Source organism: Rhinatrema bivittatum, chromosome 6 (genome assembly GCF_901001135.1).
Source record: "Rhinatrema bivittatum chromosome 6, aRhiBiv1.1, whole genome shotgun sequence".
Taxonomy (NCBI): Eukaryota; Metazoa; Chordata; class Amphibia; order Gymnophiona; family Rhinatrematidae; genus Rhinatrema; species Rhinatrema bivittatum.
The window spans coordinates 190544013-190564458 of NC_042620.1; the positions used below are offsets into that span (position 1 = coordinate 190544013).

The 20446-nt window shown below is 41.2% G+C and overlaps 1 protein-coding gene across 1 annotated transcript in view; it reads left to right on the top strand.

Moving 5' to 3' along the window:
- PARD3B (par-3 family cell polarity regulator beta) overlaps positions 1 to 20446 on the top strand; it is a 2091605-nt gene that overhangs the window by 1408833 nt on the left and 662326 nt on the right. Inside the window, 1 exon segment of the mRNA XM_029606318.1 lies at positions 2869 to 3106. Coding sequence (XP_029462178.1) covers positions 2869 to 3106 — 238 coding nt within the window.

Below are 20446 nucleotides of genomic sequence, written 5' to 3' on the forward strand. Positions count from 1 at the left end.
TAATTACCGCCTCATCTCTAACTTACCATTCCTGGCCAAACTAACAGAAAAGGTAGTTCTGAAACAACTGAACGAACTTCTAGAATTAAACAACATTCTATACCCCACACAACATGGATTCCAGAAATACTACAGCACAGAAACACCTCTTCTCAACCTATCAAACACAATACTAAAAGGTTTCAACAAAGGACAAGAATACATCCTCATTCTACTGGACCTATCAGCAGCCTTCGATACAGTTGACTATCAAACACTGCTCCAAAGATTATCTGAAATTGGCCTAACAGGAATAACTTTCAAATGGTTCAACTCTTTCCTTCAGAACAGATCATTCCAAGTAAACATTCTCAGAACTAAATCCTCTCAAAACTGGAGTACCTCAAGGCTCAGCCCTTTCTGCCACACTCTTCAACATCTACTTACTCCCATTTTGCCACCTACTGTCAAGCCTCAACATCACTTACTATATGTACGCAGACGACATTCAGCTACTCATCCCCGTAACAAACACTGTTGAAAATGCCCTCAAACTAGCCGCCACACATCTCTCCACAATAAAAAAATACTCTAAATCACTTGAATCTATGCCTTAACATTGAAAAGACCGAATGTGTACTGCTTGAAAAAAAAAGCCAACACAACCAACACAAGGTCTCAAACCAAATTGACAAATTCATGATCAAGCTCAGTGAAAACGTAAAAGACCTAGAAATCTGGCTTGACCCCGAAATGGGATTCAAATAACATATAAATATGATAACCAAAGAAGGATTCTACAAGCTCTCAATACTTAAGAGACTAAAAACGCTCCTAAACCAACCAGAATTCAGAAGCATTCTTCAATCCCTAATATTCTCAACCTTCGACTACTGCAACTCGCTACTTATAGGTCTACCAAAATCAACCACACGCCTCCTCCAGCTGCTGCAGAATACCACAGCAAGAATACTCACCAATCACAAAAGATCGGAACACATTACCCCAGTACTAAAAGAACTACATTGGCTGCCCATAGTTAAACGCATAGAATACAAGCTACTTGCCATAATACCCAAAAACATACACAACAATGAAAAAGAATGCTTAAACACCATGTTCCAGAAACATATCCCACAGCACAACACCAGATTAGCTAACAAGGCTCTGCTCCCCATATCACCAGTAACAACTGCTAGACGTACTACAACTAGAGAAAGAGCAGCTTCAATAGCTTGACCTCGACTGTGGAACTCACTACCTGAAAACCTAAGATTACAAAACGACATGAAACTATTCAAAAAACAACTCAAAACATTCCTATTTAAAGAAACCTACAAAGACAGCATCGGCTAACAAAATCACAGCCAAATATGCACATCAAGAGTAAAAACCTTAGCACTGAAAAACCCCCGACAAATAAACATTACCAATCCAAAACAATTCCATCAATTAACAAATCTGCTTGCAAAGTAAAATGTTTCCAATATCCACACCAACTGCTAACAAAGTTAAATGTAACCAAATTACCTTTAGCAAATCAAAATATCAACATGCTACTTATAAAGTTAAATCTTATAGTAAATCCTTATAGTAAAGTTAAATATTATAGTAAAGCTACTTTTAGTAAAGTTAAATCTCAATTTAAATACCTGTTAACTTAGATGACCCCCATTCTAAGAAGTTATAATTTATAGTTATATCTGTTGTTATATATGTCATATTTATATCTGTTATATTTATATCTGTTATATTTATATCTGTTATATATGTTATGACATTCATTGTTTTATATGTTACGAAATTCGCTGTAACAAGTTGTTTGAGATGTAAACCGGAGTGAAGGCCTGTACCAAACTTCGGTATACTTAAAAAAAAAAAAAAAAAAACCCACACACACAAATATCTGCCAACTTTGCAGAATTCGAAATAAGATTTTTCAAGTTATAGATAACTCTTCCCTCTACCCTACACCCAGAAGAAAAATCTTATTTCAATTATATTTTGCTTGAATGAAAATTAGTTTGCCCTTTTCATATCTTTTTAAGTCTCACTTATTCTTAATTTCTTCCTTTCCTTATTATCTTTCTTTTCTGTCCATTTAGTATCTCACTTTTCATTGTTTTCTTCTGTCCTTCCAAAGTCATCTCTTTCTCTCTGTCCTTCCATCTTTCCATACATTCTCTCTCATCTTTACTATGTTGGAACCACATATTTCTCAGCTGTTTGGCAGCCATTAATTCTCATAGATTAACCTGCTCCTTTAAATCTTGCTTTATAAACCTATGTTGTTGTTGCTAAGCAACATGAAAGTACAGAATTATGGGATGAGATTCTGAGATGTGCAGCAGGTCAAGAATCGATTTAGAGAAGCAGTAGCAGGAGGGTAGTGGAGAGTTGCATAATAGAACAGTTTAGAGGCAAAATAAGACATGTCTCTGTGTGCTTGTTTTAAAGGGCAATAGCCTGACCTAGTACAACGAGGAAAATTTGATCAGCATAGGCAACTCTGGTCTGTGAGTGACACAAGTCAGGTTTTCATAATATCTATACTGAATATTCATGAGATGTATTTGCATGCAGCCCTCCATTTCATGCAAATATCTTATGCACATTCATTGTGGATATCCTGAAAGCTTGAACACTTTGCACCACTCGAGGGACATAGTTGTCTACCCCTGGTTTAGGTGGAAGAAGGCACATAAGAGATGAGTGTCCTATATTTTAAGTCTCTCCCCAGAGCATAAAGATTGATAAGTATACCAGTTTTGTAACTATATAATGGACCATTTTTACTACTTTTATTTTCTGATTCTGCATTTGACATTTGAACAAGATTATACATTGTTTCTATACATTCCCTATCCCCGACTATTTCCCCTTTTGCAGATGGTGTATCTGATGCAAGCTCTCGCTCTGGTCGAGAAACCCCTAGCAGTGAATCAGCCCCTCAAGAAAATCCTGCTAAGCTTGAGTACAATGACAAACTCAAGAAAGAGAAAAAGAAGAAAGAAAAAGAGAAGAAAAAGGAGAAGGGCAAATCTAAAGTAAAAGAGAAGAAAAAGAAAGAAGAAAGTGAACAGCTTGAAAAGAAAGCCAAGAAAAAAGGATTGGGAGCCATACTCAGGTATGTATTTGCTATTGAGAATGTTGACTTTTTTCCATGAAACATGTGTGATGACTTTGTGCTTGTGCATTCTATGAAGATTTGGATAGTGTTGTCTTCTCTCTCTTTCAATTCAGTTGTTTCAGGGGTCTTGTGGTTTAGCTTTCTAACATAAATTTGTTCAGTAATCACTTGTGGCTAATTTTAGGGTCTTATTTTCTAAAAGGGTACTGAATAAACTAGTGAGGTTGCTGTGTTTTTTGAAGGAAAGGCATCATGGCCGTATCAAAGCATTTGCTGCATAACATAGACCAATATCTCAAGGTTAGAAGGAAACTCTTAGACAAAGGGATTTTGAATGCGGCCACTGCTGCAATTTCAAATTCATTGGTGGGGAGCAGAGTTGATCCTAATAGGAGGTGCAGGTCCTAAGGTAAATCAATTAGAGCAAGGTCCTCTTCCAGCCTAAGATCAAATGGTGGCCAGCTATTCATACCATCTGCTGCTGTTGCTCCTGCCTCACCACTACCCAATCTCAGCCTCACCAAATCCCCATTCTTCCCCCAAACCCTACCCAGTTCCTGAGTAGCCATTCTCTCCTAAATTCTCCACTTATCCCTTAATGAGTTCTCCCTCCCACCCCAATATCTGAGACCTTACTTCTCCACAATGCCAGGGTCCCCAGCATACCCATATTTACCGCCCACCCAGATAATCTGAGCCTCCCATTCTCCTCAGTCATCCCTTTATATGTTTACACTTTTCACGCCAAAGAGTTCAAAGCGTATTACAGTAAAGCTAGAGTCCTCATTCTTCCCCAGAGTCCTCACTTCTAAGTCTCCAAAATTCAAGTCCCATCTTCTCAATCCTCACCTGAGCTTCCTCCTGCTCACCTCTTTCCTCTGTGCTTCAGCATGCAACCCCACATCTAATTCTCCAGCATCTTCAGATACCAGCACTACTTCTCCCACCTTATGGTTCAGTGAGAGGCTGTTTGTAGATCTCTGTAGATACATAGAGTCCCACGCGATTCAAGTATTTGATCGGTGAACTACATGGGAAGAGGAGAGGAGTGGTACCAGCAGCTGCAGAGTTAGCTGTATCCGAGAAAAAAGCAGGAGCAGGAACTGGGGGTATGGCTACCAGATCAGTAGGTCTATAACACCACATGGTCGTTGCGCTCCTCTCGGTGTGGCTTGCTAGATGTGACCTCAGTGAGGCAAGCATGCCTTGCTGGAATGCAAGAGAGAGCCTTCTTTGTCGCTGTTCCAGAATTATGGAACTCTTTGGCCGAGAGCCTTCACATGATGACTTGTATAAAATCATGTAAAACTATGTTGACGACTTTCCTTTTTAAACTAGCTTTTGAATAGGGCATGCCTAGCATTGGAATGCTGCAGGTACTGGAGTTCTGAAAACGTTATACCTGTATTTTGTTTTTAGATTTTAAATGTTTGGTATCATGTTTTCGTGTATTTTATTATGATTGCACATTTGTATGTCACCCAGGGCCTCGGTGTGGGCGTCTCATAAATATTTAATAAACATAGACCCGGGATTATTGCACTGATTTTCCCCCCACCTCCCAATGGAGAGACCTGGTATGAAGGCAGGTTTAGAGGATGGAGCTGAGGGGAGGAACTAAGGAAAGGTTTTCCATCAGGTATGGTGTAAATGTAGCAGAGGGACACAGCAGGATATATATAGGGTTAGACTAGCAGAGACAGAAACATCTGGAGCAGAAGAAGCAAGAAAACAGGAACAAACTCAGGGAGCAGATAGCAAATTGAAGGCAGGCTGGGTGCAGGGCAAGCAGCCTGGAGCTGAATCTCTGAGTTAAGAATCACATCCTGCTCATTTCCACTACATTGCCTGCATCGCCACATAACCGGCAAACCCACCTGCTCCCTTTTCAAGTTGATTCCCCAGCCAACTCTATTATGGTTTGGGTGAAAAATCACATCACTGTGGTGAATCAAGGATGTCCCCCCACCTCCAGAGCCAACATGAACATAGTGAGACCCATGGAAAATTGGCATCTTGGCCAGTTCCAATGGCACCATGAGTTTCCTGGGGGAAAGATCAGATAGCAACTCCATCCCATAGTGGTACTCTCCTTCCCAGCCTTAACTGGACCTATCAGGATCTGCTGCATTTCAGGTGGCTCATTTGTCATTGGCAGTGACACGTGATAAAGATTAAGCGGCAGCCCAAGTCCAGTGTCCCCGTATTCAGAAGCAATCTGCATCTAGAGTGCTGAATACTGGATGTGCCAGAGCGTGCTCCAAAACCACAGTTATGTATAGCCTGCACTGCAGGAAGTATGCACATTGGGGTGATTCTGGCAAGATAAATTGTATTGATAAATGAGGCAGACATTTGCTGCATATCATCAGGAAGCACCCAGAAGCAGCATGGGGTATACAGTGGCTGCTGCAGCACAAAAAGATCCAATTTGGCAGCAGCCCAGTAGGCAAGAGACAAGCAGAAAAGTGGTGACTATACCAAAAATCCCATCTCCAGTGCCCAGAGTATCAATCAACATAACTGCAGCAACAGTGATGGAAAAATAGCAAAGAGAAGTTGTCAAAGCACAAAAGTATTTTAAAAAGAAAGGAGGTCAACCTACAGGAGGAGAAACTGAGGAATCCACAGACTCTTGAGATGCCAAGTTTGGCGGCAAGAAAATAGAACAGACAGTGAGCAAGTACAGCTATTAACCACGCTCTCTGGAACAAATGAAGACAAAATGGAGATTAGAGAGCTAGCGCACAAGGTAAGGGTGGCAACCGCAATCCTTGGAGCAAGACGCCTGCATGCTCTCCTTACTGAGCTCCAACAAAGTCCAACAGGAAGAAAAGAATAGACCAAGAAGCAGAGATACTGAGATCTTCATGGAAAACTTAAAAAGTGGAACAGAACAACATCAGTGACTTTGCTAGGTCAAGCTGATCTTACCCAGCTGGGTGAATATGTTGCACAGACAATAGAACAGTAGAGAGACACATGTTTGTCACCAACCTCTCTAGCATATTCCCCGAGCATGATTTAATGCCACTCTTCCCTCCCCTCTTCTCCCTCTTCCTTTCCCCATCTTTCAGCCTGATCTTCTTCACCCTCTCCTTCTTCATTGCTACCCAATTCCTTTGGGCCCCGCCACGCCCTTTCTATTCCTCATACTCATAGCGATATACATTAGACGCCTTACTTTATGTAACACCTTTTTACCACTGTTTTTGCTGCTCTATTATATTTGTCATTTGTTTTTTTTGACGACTTGTTTTATTTATAGTTATCTGTTATTTAACGATTTGACGACTTGTTTCAATGTAACGCCATAGCCGCGATTGTTCTGTTTCAGTGGAAACCGATATGATTTGATATTTTTATCAAGAATGTCTGTATATAAAAATTCTAAATAAATAAATAAATAATTGTATATCTTAGGGGATAACAATGGGCACAAAGGGACAATGCTTGAAGGACAAGAAAACATGAATAAGGTTATGCAAATTGGGAATGATTATCTGTCAAAGATAACCTGAGGGAGGAGGAGGGAAGGACATATGAGAAAATAAGAACTAATGGAGAGATGCTACCTGTTTGATGTTAAATATAATCATGCAGATGCTAGCGGGATAAAAGATGGGGAGCCCAATACAGACAAAGAGGGTGTTCAGCCAATAATCTGATAACATAATGAGGTGGTTAAAACAAACAAAAAGGAATGCAAGAAAGACATGGTAGAGAAACGATGGTATAAGGGACAGCAAGGGAGAGAAAACATCAGTTATTAAACCTGCAGATTATATATGTACCACCAGCACACCTGGTAGCCGTATACCCACAGGCAAAAAAGAAAAATATTGGAGAAAGTAATACACTGGAGGCCCTATATGATGCAGGTGATGGGGTCCCAAAATGCGGTCAGCATTATAAATGAGCCCTCGTTATATCATGTTTATATATTTTGCTGTAGTAAATGAGAAAGATGTGATAATCTTATACTGTACAATTTTTTGGATGCCGGAAATGACATTTTAATGGAAATAGAAGGTTTTATTGCTAAGAAAAAACGCTAAGAATAAAACACCTGCATGCTATATTTACCAACTTGAAAAAAATCATGAAATAAGATATATATTTTAGCACTGAAAAATTTGGGAGCTAAACCTTGACCGCATTATAAGCGATTTTTCATAATATTGAGCCACTTTCTATATTGATATATTTCATTCTTTAAGGATAAGCAGAAAAGAAATTGATTATACTAGTGAGTGATGTCTTGTGATGGTGCCTTTATGGGAAAAGGTCTCTCAGAGTTCAGAAAACCCACAAAGGTTTTCTGACCATGTGCAGATGCTCCCATATAGCCGCAACCTCACAAGTCTCCTCAGTCTTTTTGCTTCCATTCGTGCAATTGGATGTGTTTTGTGCTCCCTCCTTCAGCCATTCGTTTATATTTTTTTGCTTTTTATCTTGACTTATTTGTCTCTAAATTTTTTTTTCTTTTCATCAGTCTCTTAAAAAAAGAGGTATTTTTCTTTTAATCTTTCTAAATTTGAATTTGACCTAGCCTTAGCTCTCTTTATAATGACTATGGACAGCACTCTGGGCTTCCAAACATGCCCCCGATGCTCTTACAAAATATCTTTCTGTGATCAGAACAACCACTGTGTTTGCTTCTTAGGCCCATCGCATAGTGATCCTAACTGTACTGCCAGAAGATCTAGAAGCTATATACAGAGAGAATGTTTATGTTTTCCTCAGCCTTTAGTCAGCAAAGAGGAAACCATCACCACCTAAGAGGCCTTTGCTGAAATACAAAAAAAAATAGAGTCCTCTTATGCTAAGCACCATGACTCGTAGGCACAGGTGTCATTCCCTTTTTCACAAAGAAGGGAAAAATTGACAAAGCATGGGCCATAATGGCACATACAGACCCCCAGGCAGGATCCCACTCATTCTAACACACAGACAGACGACTAGGCAGGTGCCCATTCATTCTCATACCTCCTCACCATCCCCAGGCAGGTGCCCATTCATTCTCATACTCACACACAGACCTTGAGACAAGTACCCATTCATAGTCAGACCCCCCCGGGAGGCACCGAGTCATTCTCATAGACACAAGGACCCAGGCAAGCTCCCAATCATTCTCACATACACACAGACCCCAGGCAGGCCCCCATTCATCTCACACCCACACACCCAGACCGACATGCAGGCACTCACTCTTTCACACACATACACACACTGAAGATAGACCCCCCCCCCCCTCCCTCTTTCTTTTCCTTGCAGCCTTGGAGCCTCTGTCAGTCTTTTGCTGCCACTGTCACCACTACCGTGTTCCAATTGGGGAGGAGCCAAGTGGATCGCTGCTTTTGAAGACCTGTTGTCTCCTCTGTGCAGACCCAGCAGTATTAATGCATGGGGCTAGCACTTCCTCCATGCTAATCTCGTGAATCACGAGATCAGCATAGAGAAAATGCTACCCTCATGGGTTTTCAATACTGCAGGACTGGCACAGTCGATAAGAAGGGTGCACTTTTCTGCTCATCCACCTGTAGGATGAGGTCTATCAGCAGCCATACGGCTTCTCTCCCTGTTTTTTGTCTGCTGGTGGGCATTGGTCCTCCCCGCCCCCTCTCTGTAAGCCACTGCCTTCCAGTGGCCTTCCTGTTCCTTCTGGGTCTCCCAGTGGGCCTCCTGTTCCCTGTGAGCCTCCCAGTGGCCCTTCTGCTTTCTTTGGGGCTCCCAGTGGCCTTCCTATTCCTTGTGGGTCTCTCATTGTTGTCCCTTGTCCGTGTTGCCTTGTGCTGATATGTCCAGTATCCTTGCCCTATTTTGCCTTGTTCCAGTTCCTTTCCCTGGTCTGCCCTGTTTCCTGCCTAGCTCCACCCCTGCTATTCACCTGTACCAGTTCCTGCTTGTCCTGCAACTCCTTGCCTTGGACGAACCTATCAATACCAATCGTGGCCATTCTTCACCTTTCTTTGGTCTCCTGTCAGTGAAATCCTACTGGCCACCTGAAACTGCGGGTTCAATCCAAAGGGGAAGGGGCCAGTTAGATGAAGACCCTAGCGTACTCTGCTCTGTGTCCTGCTCTGCTTATGCCAGGGGTTTACCCTTAACTGGCCTGCCTGAATCTGACATCATGGCATGAATTACCTTCATTTGCATGATCACTTGCTGGTATAGCATTAGCGGTCACTGATAAAATACCAGTCTTTTGATGCAGTGAACAAAAATTATTTGCCATTTTTGACTGTATAACTGTCTTTGTCAAAAATCAGTTACAATCTAGCATCTGTTAATTTTGAAACATCGAAATCCAGTATCTGTTAACTTGATATGAGATTAACAGCTAATTCAAGCACATATCTTCAGTTATCAGACTTTAATAGTCATCGTCTCCATATTGTTTGTATTGAATACTTCCTACTCCAACTGTTTCTTTGCATGTGCTGTCTTCCATTGTTACAGATCTGTCCTGTACTGCAGTGTAGTTATCAAATATTTCACGCTGTAATGATCTGAGGCATCAGAATCTATTAAAAATGGCTTTTTGTTGTCAGTTGTCTCTTCTTGATCTATATTGTTTCTTTTTACATGGAATGCATATTGCTTCTTGGTGGATCTAGTGATGTTCTTGTTATTAAATGACTCTGGCTATTTTTGCTCTTGTTTTTTCTTTGATATTATTCATTGCTTGAAAAATATTGAGTCCCTTGCATTTTGAGGATTTTTATTTCCATTGGATGAAAATAATAATCCCTGGCAAAATATCCAAATTTCTTGCAGTGATAGAATTGTATTTTCTGTCTGTCATTTTCTCTGAAGTTTCTCCAAACTCTGTGTGCACTGTATGTTGATTCAGTATCTGGAGAATCCTATTTTTGGCTTTGTTGTTCTTGTAAATTGTATGACAGATTTTTTCTTAAGTTAGTTTAGACACATTGCACACATCAAAACTTATAGCCACTCCATCATTTGTACAAATATAGGGAGTTTTTGAATTGCTAGTAATGGAAGTTTTCCCTCTTCCTAGGGTTCCGAGTTCAGCTGATTCTTCATGCTGCATGTATGAACATAAGAACACAAGAAGTGCAATGTTGAGTCAGTCTAAAGGCTCATTGATCCCAAAATCCTGTCTCTGACAGTGACCAATCTCAAAAAGTAGATCCAGGTTCTTGTTCCTCACTCCTTGGGATATGTGATAGGTTTCCTGGAATCATCTGGTTAATAACTGTTTATAGACTTTCCTTCCAGAAATTTGTCCAAACTCATTTTAAACCCAGGATGCTAGTTGACATGACCATATCCTCTAGTCACAAATTCTACAGCTTGATTGTGCATTGAGTGAAAAAGACTTTCTCCAATTTGTTTTAAATCTGCAACCTGATAGTTTCAAGGAGTGTCCCCTAGTCCTAGAACCATCCATAACAATTCCATATTTACATTTTCCAACCCACTCGTGATTTTATAAATCTGTTCCATATTCCCTCTCAATCATCTCTTCTCCAAGCTGAAGAGCCCTAATCTATTGAGCATTTTATCATAAGGAAGTCATTCCATCCTTTTTAACATTTATGTTGTTCTTCTCTTTATCTTTCTGATTCTCCTGTATCTTTTTTGAGATATGGTGACCAGAACTGCACAAAATACTCAAGGTACGTTTGCATTATAGATCTATATAGAAGCGTTATGATGCTCTGATTTATTCTCTGTTCCTTTCCAAATAATTACTAGCATTGTTTGTTTCTTTGATCAGTGCCAAACACTGAGTTAATGATTACTTGGTACAGCACTAATGCTGGTGCATTGGTTGGGAATTAAATCCGGGTCAACTGCTTGGAAGGCAGCCATGCTTACCACTGTAGTATGAATACCATCAGATCCCAGTGATTTTCCATTTCGTTTGTCAATTTGTTTTAGCACTGCTTCCATATTCACACTGATTTGATTGAACTCCTCTGAGTTATTACCCAAAAAAGAATGCTTTAGGCATGGATATTGCCATAACATCCTCCTCAGTAATGACTGAAGCAAATAATTTTTCTGCTATCGCTTTATCCTCCCTGAGCACCATTTTTTCCTTTCCCCCTTCCCGACCCTGGTCTTTTAACAGCCCAACTGACTCACTCACAAGTTTTTCATTTTAGTAAGATTTTTATTATTAGGTTATGCCTTTTTGTCAAGTTTTCTCAAATTCTCTCTTGGCCTGCTTTATTACAGTTTTACATCTATTTTTGTATCACAAATGTGTTGTGTTGTGTTGTGGCATGACTGACATAGCCTACTAGGCAAATCTACTAGTCCCACATCGACAACTGGTGGACTTGCTCTTACTGGGACTGGAGCTGGGACTTCACTATGCCAGCACCGTTCCCCCCACCGGTTGAGCCCTCGAGTTCCATGGGCCAGATGGGCTTAGCCAAGTGTCCCATAAGGAACGGTCCGATGAAGTCAGGATACTGGCAGAAGACAGGGCTAGTTGCGAGTAGGCAGGGACCAGGTCCAGACCAAGGTCAAGGCAGACAGCAATAATCAGTATCAGTATCTGGGTCTGGGCTAAGGGCAGGGTAGGCAGAAATCCAGAGGAATAGTCTTGAGTCCATAGCAGAGATTAGAACCAGGTGATAGGAAAGACAGCAATCAGATCAGAAGCAAGAGTCAGAACTAGGAATCAGGCCAAGGCAGGCAAGAGAAGACTCTGAGGACTAAGTTAAGACAAGGCGGACAGGGCAAGGCAACAAAAGGCAGAGCAAGCAGGAACAAGGCAAGGAAGCACAGGAGGGCAAGACAGGACAACTAGGCAATGCAGGACAATGAGGAACAGAGAGTTAGCAACATGCACTGCAAGGCAGGAGGACCCATTGCTGAAGCGCTGTGCTGCAGCACAGCTAAGCTTCAAATAGCCAGCCATGATGACATCATCAAAGGAGTACTGGCAGAATTTCCTGCCCTGAGGCCTAGAAGTCCAGAGTGAATACATGCACAATCTTATTCACTGTTTTTAATGCAAAAATCCAGCGTTGTTCGCTTTGACGAAGACGTTGGATTCTGTCACCTCGTCTCCAGTGTGCAGATATTATTTCCAAGACAGTCCATTTTATTTCAGAGAAAGTGTGTTTGTATTCAGTGAAATATGTGACCAATGGCTCCTCAATTCTTCCTGTTTTTAAGCAACATTTATAGCAAAATATATATTCTGCCCCTGCCCACTAATTTATGTGGGCATGACAAAGCGTCCCATTCGTACCATCTTAACAGAACACAAATGTTGCTTAAAAACAGGAAGAATTGAGGAGCCATTGGTCACACATTTCACTGAATACAGTTCATATATCGTCCATAAAGAATGAGTGACAAAAAATTGAGTACCAAACTTATAAACACACAGCTTGTGGATTTATACCAATGGTTGTACTATCACTGTCACTGTACCCAACAGCGGTCGGTGTTTCGCTGCAACAGCGCAGCTCCTTCAGGGGTTAGTGAACCTTTACAAAAAGACACTCCTTATTTTGGACGCCAGGTCTCACAACGAATGTTTGTAGAAACGGGGACAGAAAACACTGGCCGCTGTCGGGTACAGTGACAGTGATAGTTCAACCATCGGTATAAATCCACAAGCTGTGTGTATAAGTTTGGTATTCAATTTTTTTGTCACTCATTCTTTATGGACGATATATGAACTGTTCAGACGGGACATAAGTCTACACTATACAGTCTCTATTGATGATATGTGAAAGAACTGGGCTATAAGCTTTTGTTTCTCTGTCTATCCCACCCTCCCCCTGCTCCCTTTTCTCTTGCCTGCTCCCTCCCCCTCTCCCTGTTTTTTGTAACTTCCTCCTGTCTCAAGTTCATTGTGAACCGGCGTGATGTGCCCCACGAACGCTGGTATATTAAAAGCTGTTAAATAAATAAATTAAATAAATAAATAAATTATTAAGAGGCTTTTTCAGCCAGTAAGAGCCGCGAATGAAGAGTAGACCTGACGATCCAAACTTGTATAGCTGGATACGTTGACAGGCTTGCTGATGCGGCATCTTACTTTCATAATATTTTTTAGTATCTATTATTATATTTTTTTGGAGCCTCCATATAGATATTTACCTGAGAGTGGTGCCTTTTGCTGTTTCATTTATTTTATAATTTGCACACATTATAAAATAGCCTGACTGTGTGCACATGTGCACCAAATTTTAAGTATGCATGTGCATGGGCGCACATATCCCATTTCTACCGTGTAAATTGGAGAATTTTAAAAGAGGTGCGTGCTACCATTCCTAGTTTTAACAGTTCACCCAGTTAAGAGATAGGTCTTCCAACTCCCCATAGTTTGATAGCCTTCAATCCCCCCAGTTATCCCCGACTCTTAAAACCCACAGATCTGCCTAGTTTTCCTTAAATTTTAACATAGATGGCATCTATAGAAGAAGTAAAGTTTTGCAGTAGAGGACCTTAGTGTGCACCAGGACGCATCAGTATTTACACGCATATCTCTGGTTCATGCCCTATCCAGACAATGCCCACAGAGTGCCCTATTTTGAAAACTTTCTAGATGCGTATGCATCTCTTACCTGCTTTTAAAATCTGCTCGGCACATGCAAGTCCAACTTATTTGCACAACCCCTAATTCAAATGTGCTCTGGGCTTTTCAAATTCACCTTCAAGTCTGTTGTTGAGATCATACTTTCTAAAAGTTGAAGATAGTCCCCATGCTCTTAGTACCTCTTGTTTGATGAATTTTTTCATTTTTTCAATTATATTCTCTATAGTTTTCAGAGTTAGTTACACTTGTCCTTTCTCTGTATTGAAAAGTGTTCCCAAATATTCGATTGTTTGGGACAGCTGAAAATTGCTGTTAGCATAGTTGATGAACTAGCGCAATCTTTCTAGGACTTTTACTATCCTGCCAATGATCTTATTCCTTCTTGAAAATGTTTTGCTGTGATCAACCAGTCATTCAGATAAGGGTGAACCATTATGCCTTTCCTTTCTCAGATAAGCTGCTACAATCACCTTTACCTTGGTGAATGTTCTTGGAGCTGTTCCTAGCCCAAACAGGAGCCTTCAGAACTGATGTTTTCCAGTAATACAGAAGTGGAGATATTTTGGATGTCTTCTCCTATCAGTATGTGAAAGTATGCTTCTGTAAGATCTAGCAAAGCTAGACATATTTCTTTCTGCACTGAGCTCATGACCAAACGAAATGTCTCCATTCTCAAATGTGGGACATGGAAAATCTTGTTCAACCCCTTTTCATCTAAGATAGGATGAAATGTGCCATCCTTTTTTTGTATCACAAAGTAAATTGCCACATTTATTTATTTATAAAATTTGTGAATCTTTTTCCAGGTTTAACAAAACCTTCCAAAGTGATATACATAAAATCATATAAACAACTTATTTGTAATCTTATAAATCGTCAATTCACAAACTGTCTGATGCAGCATATAAATGACATACATAATAATGCATTAAAAATAAATTTAAAAACAAAAGCATAAAACAAGTAAAATAAATATCAAGAATATGTAATTCATCAAATTATATTGCTGTTCAAAATACCAAGTTCAGGGTAAGCATTGAAATATAAAAGACACTTAAAATTTTATGAAATTTTAGATAATCTTTCTCAAATTGTAATTTCATATGGTAACTCATTCTATTATATAGGGCCTGCAACAGAGACTAGTGAGTTTGTAGTCAACATGCTACAACTAGTAACAACAACTAACAATTCCTTAGACACGCACCCCAATGCTCTTTGTGGTTTATACCAGACAAGTTTTTCACTTAGGCAAAATGAGTCCTGATGAATAACTTTATTTAATAGTTAAATAATGATTTTGACAAATGGGTAACCAGTGCAATTCCTTCATATACATTGTAATACTTTTGGTCCAATGCAACCTATATGCAACCTTCACAGCAACATTTTGTACCAACTGTAAAAGGCCTGCGCCCGTAAAAAGCAGGATTTGTGTGTGTGACCAGGCATTGCACGTGCCACATGCATTTTAAAATGAACCTGGCCACGCGCGTAAACCCCACTACATGCACAAGTGCCAGGCCTAAAAAAAAGGGGCAGGCTGGGGGCAGAGGCTGGGTGAGGCAGGACAGAGGCCAGCCGGGACAGCGGCCATTAGCTGCTGTCCCGGGGAAGCGCGCTCTGGCACACAGAATCTACTACTCCTCAGGATAAATATCTTTGAATATTGCCATGATGCCAGTTAGGTTTCAACATTCTTCTGGTGTGTATACACAATAACTTTACCTTTAACCGCCTATATTCAAAGGATATAGCCAGTTAACTCCTATGCCAGCCTGATTCCCCTACTCCCACCCTAGTGAAATACATAAAGACCCTGGCAGTCGAGCCGTCCTTCCCAAAACAGGGCATAAAGGTAGCAGGCCTATAGGCCCAAAAGCCCACCACCCTCTCCCTCCCCTTGAAGGCACAACATTTGCAATAAAAATAATGAAGTAAAATGTAAGACCCGCACATGGATGCACATGTGCCTGCATTTGCCAGCACGTGCACATGGATGTGGCGATTTTAAAAAATATGTGCATGGGTTATAAAATCAGCTATATGCACGTACATGTGTGCACAATTTTATAATGACGCATGCATCTGCGCACATATGGCGACTTGAGTGCGTAAGTGGGGGGAATTTTAGTAGCTATGCACGCCCACGCAATTACTTGTTTCCCCAGTTTGTTTCTGTTTGGCCCAGTAAAAAATAGTGGGGGAGCTGCTGAACGGAGAGGAGTGGTTCGCCATTGCCCTTACCGGGAGACTCATTAACAACTTTATTCATCCCTGGAACAGCAGCGGGAATCGGCTGCCCTGACCCGGAAGGAGGTCCCTCGGTCACGTGAGCAGTTCGCGTCTGCTGCTATAAAATCAAGCGGCAGACGCTGGAGTTTGGGAGCTGCTGAACGGAGTGGAGTGGTTCACCATTGCCCTTACCGGGAGACTCATTAACAACTTTATTCATCCCTGGAACAGCAGCGGGAATCGGCTGCCCTGACCCGGAAGGAGGTCCCTAAGTCACGTGAGCAGTTCGCGTCTGCTGCTGTAAAATCAAGCGGCAGATGCTGGAGTTTGGGAGCTGCTGAACGGAGAGGAGTGGTTCGCCATTGCCCTTACCGGGAGACTCATTAACAACTTTATTCATCCCTGGAACAGCAGCGGGAATCGGCTGCCCTGACCCGGAAGGAGGTCCCTCGGTCACGTGAGCAGTTCGCGTCTGCTGCTATAAAATCAAGCGGCAGACGCTGGAGTTTGGGAGCTGCTGAACGGAGAGGAGTGGTTCGCCATTGCCCTTACCGGGAGACTCATTAACAACTTTATTCATCCCTGGAACAGCAGCGGGAATTGGCTGCCCTGACCTGGAAGGAGGTCCCTCGGTCACGTGAGCAGTTCGCGTCTGCTGCTATAAAATCAAGCGGCAGACACTGGAGTTTGGGAGCTGCTGAACGGAGAGGAGTGGTTCGCCATTGCCCTTACCGGGAGACTCATTAACAACTTTATTCATCCCTGGAACAGCAGCGGGAATCGGCTGCCCTGACCCGGAAGGAGGTCCCTCGGTCACGTGAGCAGTTCGCGTCTGCTGCTATAAAATCAAGCGGCAGAGGGCGCACCGCCGCCGTCGGCGCACGCTGCCTAAGCCGCGCGCTCCGTAAGGGGCGCGCGGCTTGGTCCGGCTTAGGCCGGCGAAGGCGAAGAAGACGCCAGGAAACTTACTCCAGAACGGTGGGAACCGGCTCCAAATCGGCATTCTGAATTAAGAGACTGACTACAGAAGCGTGAGTAAATAACCAGACTCTTTGATAATTCTTATTGTCATAATGCCTCATACTAAACGTAAGGGGAAGGTCAGGCAGGAGACCTCAACACCTGCCAGACCTAATCCCACACAAGCAAAGATAACGGGGTTTTATTCACCATCAGGAGTCTTAACCCCGGAGAGGCCTATTATAGAGGAGGATAAGGAGCAAATATCCCCTCTATCAGGCGAAGTGACTCTTAGTCCCGGGGCTCCAACAGTACCGAATCCCCCTCTGATTACTGGCTATACCATTGAACCTGGCTTTCTAGAAATATGGAAGGCGTTGTTACTAGAAAGTCCTATTGAGGAGGAACAAGGTAAAAAGCCAGTTCTTGCAAGTGTGCTTGAAGGAGCAGCTGGTCCAACGCCAGAGGGAGAGTATAATGTCGGGGGGAAAGTAAAGAGACCCGACGGAAGATCAATGATTGCTGGAGAATTTATTCCTTCCCCAGACGCCGGGAATTCTGACAGACAAGAAAATTCTATGCAAAGGGTTATATCCTCAACTCCTACTTTTGCATTGTCACCTCCTAAACAGGTTTCCCTAGAAATGTTATGGCAGGCAATAACAGCCTTACAGACTAATATTACCAATTTGAGTGTGAATATTAAAGAGATGCAGAATGTGATATTAAATATAAACCCTTTGGTTACAAGTAATAGTGTTACACTAGTAAAAGTTGAAGAAGAACTAAACTCTGTAAAAAAGGTACAGGCTAGCATTATTAAAGGTGAAAATATAATAACTAAGAAAATAGAATCCTTGGAAAATGTAGTACGATATTCAAACCTTAGGATAATAAATTTTCCTAAGTGTAAATTAATTTCAACAGTAGAACAACTAAAAAACTACTTTTCAAGTGTTCTTTCTTTATCAATTGAAGATTTACCTTTAATTGTTAAAGCTTATTTCATAGGTCAGAGTAATCAAAATGGAAATATAAATCAAGATCGGCCTGAGATTACTTTAAATGTCACAGAATTGATCGAGACATCTCTTAGTGCCCAAGTAGAGAAAAGAGGTACCCTCGTGGTAAAATTTTCTCGGTCAGAGGACAGAGATAAAATTCTTAAGCTTTATATGTTAAATAGGACCTCTCTCTACTTGGGCCAGAGGCTCTGGATCTACCCAGACATAGCAAGGGAAACCCAAGCCAGGCGAAAAAAATTTATTACTTTAGCAACTATTGCTAAAACTTTTGGAATACGAACAGTAATAAGATTTCCCTGTAAATGTGTAATGTGGGTAAAGGAGAAAAAATATATATACTATGATCCTGATGATATGGAAAAATTCTTAGAAGAACAGAAGGCCCGGGGAGATGAGGATAGAAGTATTATCCAGTAAACAACTGTTTGGTATAATGTATAAACACCTGACTTAACTTCTGTATTATGTAATGGTACTATTTTTCCTTAGAATGTATGCTCATTAGCAGTTCCCCAATATTGTTTAGTAACTGGGAGGAGTGTTTTGATATATGATGTTAAATAATGTTCTAAGATAATATTAGAATTATGTTAACTCCTTTCCTTGAAAATAATTCCATTGTAATGGTAATTACAAGAAATGTGGTGATTTTATTTCTGTCAATTAAAATCATAAATAAAGAATTAAAAAAAAATAAAAAATAGTGGACTTCCTAAACCCCCTAGCTAACTTGCCTTCCTTTTACCCTATTAGCCCTGAGCCTTAAAAGCCTGCTGACTAGCCTAGTTATTTTTGTTTCACGACTTAGACATCGTCCACAGCAGAAGTAAAGTTACGCGGTAGGGGACCCCGGCGCGAGCTTGTGCGTTTAAACACACACAGAATTCTTGGTGTAGTTCCCGGTGCGCCCATTCCCCATCCCTTTTTGGTGAGAACTATTTTAATGCTTCTACCGGGAGATACGTGTGTACCCACGCGGGTTTTAAAATCCACGCAGTGCGCACCAGGCCAACTCATATGTGTATCTCCCGGCTTTGGCGCACATAGGGCTCTTGAAAACTACCAGAATGTTCTGGCAGAAGCACCCTCTTCTCTGAACCAACTCCAAACCCTCACACCCCACCTAGAATCCCCTAAACCTATTAAAAGCTGGGAGAGCTGGGAAGAAGCATTTATCTCTCAGTACGGCCAGCCTTGCTGTCAAAGTATTTCTTGGGAGCAGGCATAAATGTGTATACACATGTGCATAAATGGTTTCCCCACCCCTCTTTCAAGTACACATAACAGTTCAACCCAAAATTACTTCTGCACATACTTTTAGGTGTACAACCCCCAGGATAATTTTCAAAAAGCATACTTATGCATGTAAAAGTGCACTTACATATATAAATGTTTTTGAAAATTACCCCCTTAAAGGTGAATTTTAAAAGCCCAGTGTCTGCTAAAATCGGGAGAATCACGAATATGTCGGACCGGCACGAGCTGAGCGGATTTTAAAGCCACCCAGATACGCGAGTATCTCCTGCTGTGCACACAAAATGTTTTTTCTAAAAAAAAAAAGAAAAAAAGACAGGTGTGGGGCATGGCTGTTCCCTGGGTTTCTCAATGAAACCAGCATGTAAATACTTAACGCGCACAATCACACACCGCAGACCCCTGCTGTATAACTTTACGTGGGCTATGGATGGCGAGTAAGTAACAAAAAAAAAACATTAGGCAGCTCAGTGGGGTTTTAAGGGTCAGGGCTAACAAGGGAATGGGAAGGCTATTAAACTAGGGGAGTTTGGAAGTCCTATTCCTTGCCTGGGCAAACTGGGAACAAATTGGTGAAACTGGCAATGAAGTAGAAAAGTGCCACTTTTAAACCCCCCCTCCCCCTCCACACACACACTAATTCGGTGGAAGCAGAATTTGTGCACACATGCACGTGCCCATTTAAAAATGTGCGCATATATGCGTGCACTCAGACTTTCATAACATGCGCGCATATACGTGTGTATGTTATAAAATAGCTGCTTCCCTGTGTGCATGCCGGCAAATACGCGCACATATGCACCCACACGCCTGTTTAAAAGTTATCGTCCCTAAGCACATATTGACTAAATTATCTTAAATATATACAAAAAAAATAGCATAATAGGAATTTAACAAGTTTCTGATGTACTAGAATTAGCACAGATACAAACTGCAGATTGCTTTACAAAAAACTGCTTTGGGTACCAACGATGATAAATCTCAAGAGCTATTCACACTTAATGAAAGACTTTTTGAACTTAGGTTTATTTGCATAGAATTGTTTGTTTCATTTAATTTCTGCGTTTAACTTCATTGTGTTCTGAGTTAACAAGGACATTGACATGAAACCTGATTTTTTACCTTTTAGCATCTAAATTCATCTTCACCTGAAATCTTATCTTTCCTTATGACATCACAGTCATTTCTATAATATCATGTAGAAAATGGTAACTTCAGGAGAAGAAATGGAGTAGGAATATAAGAGTTCCAAGAAATTAATTTCCTGTGTTCATGCAAATATGCCTGACAATAGATGTGATAGAGAAATACAAAATAGAATAT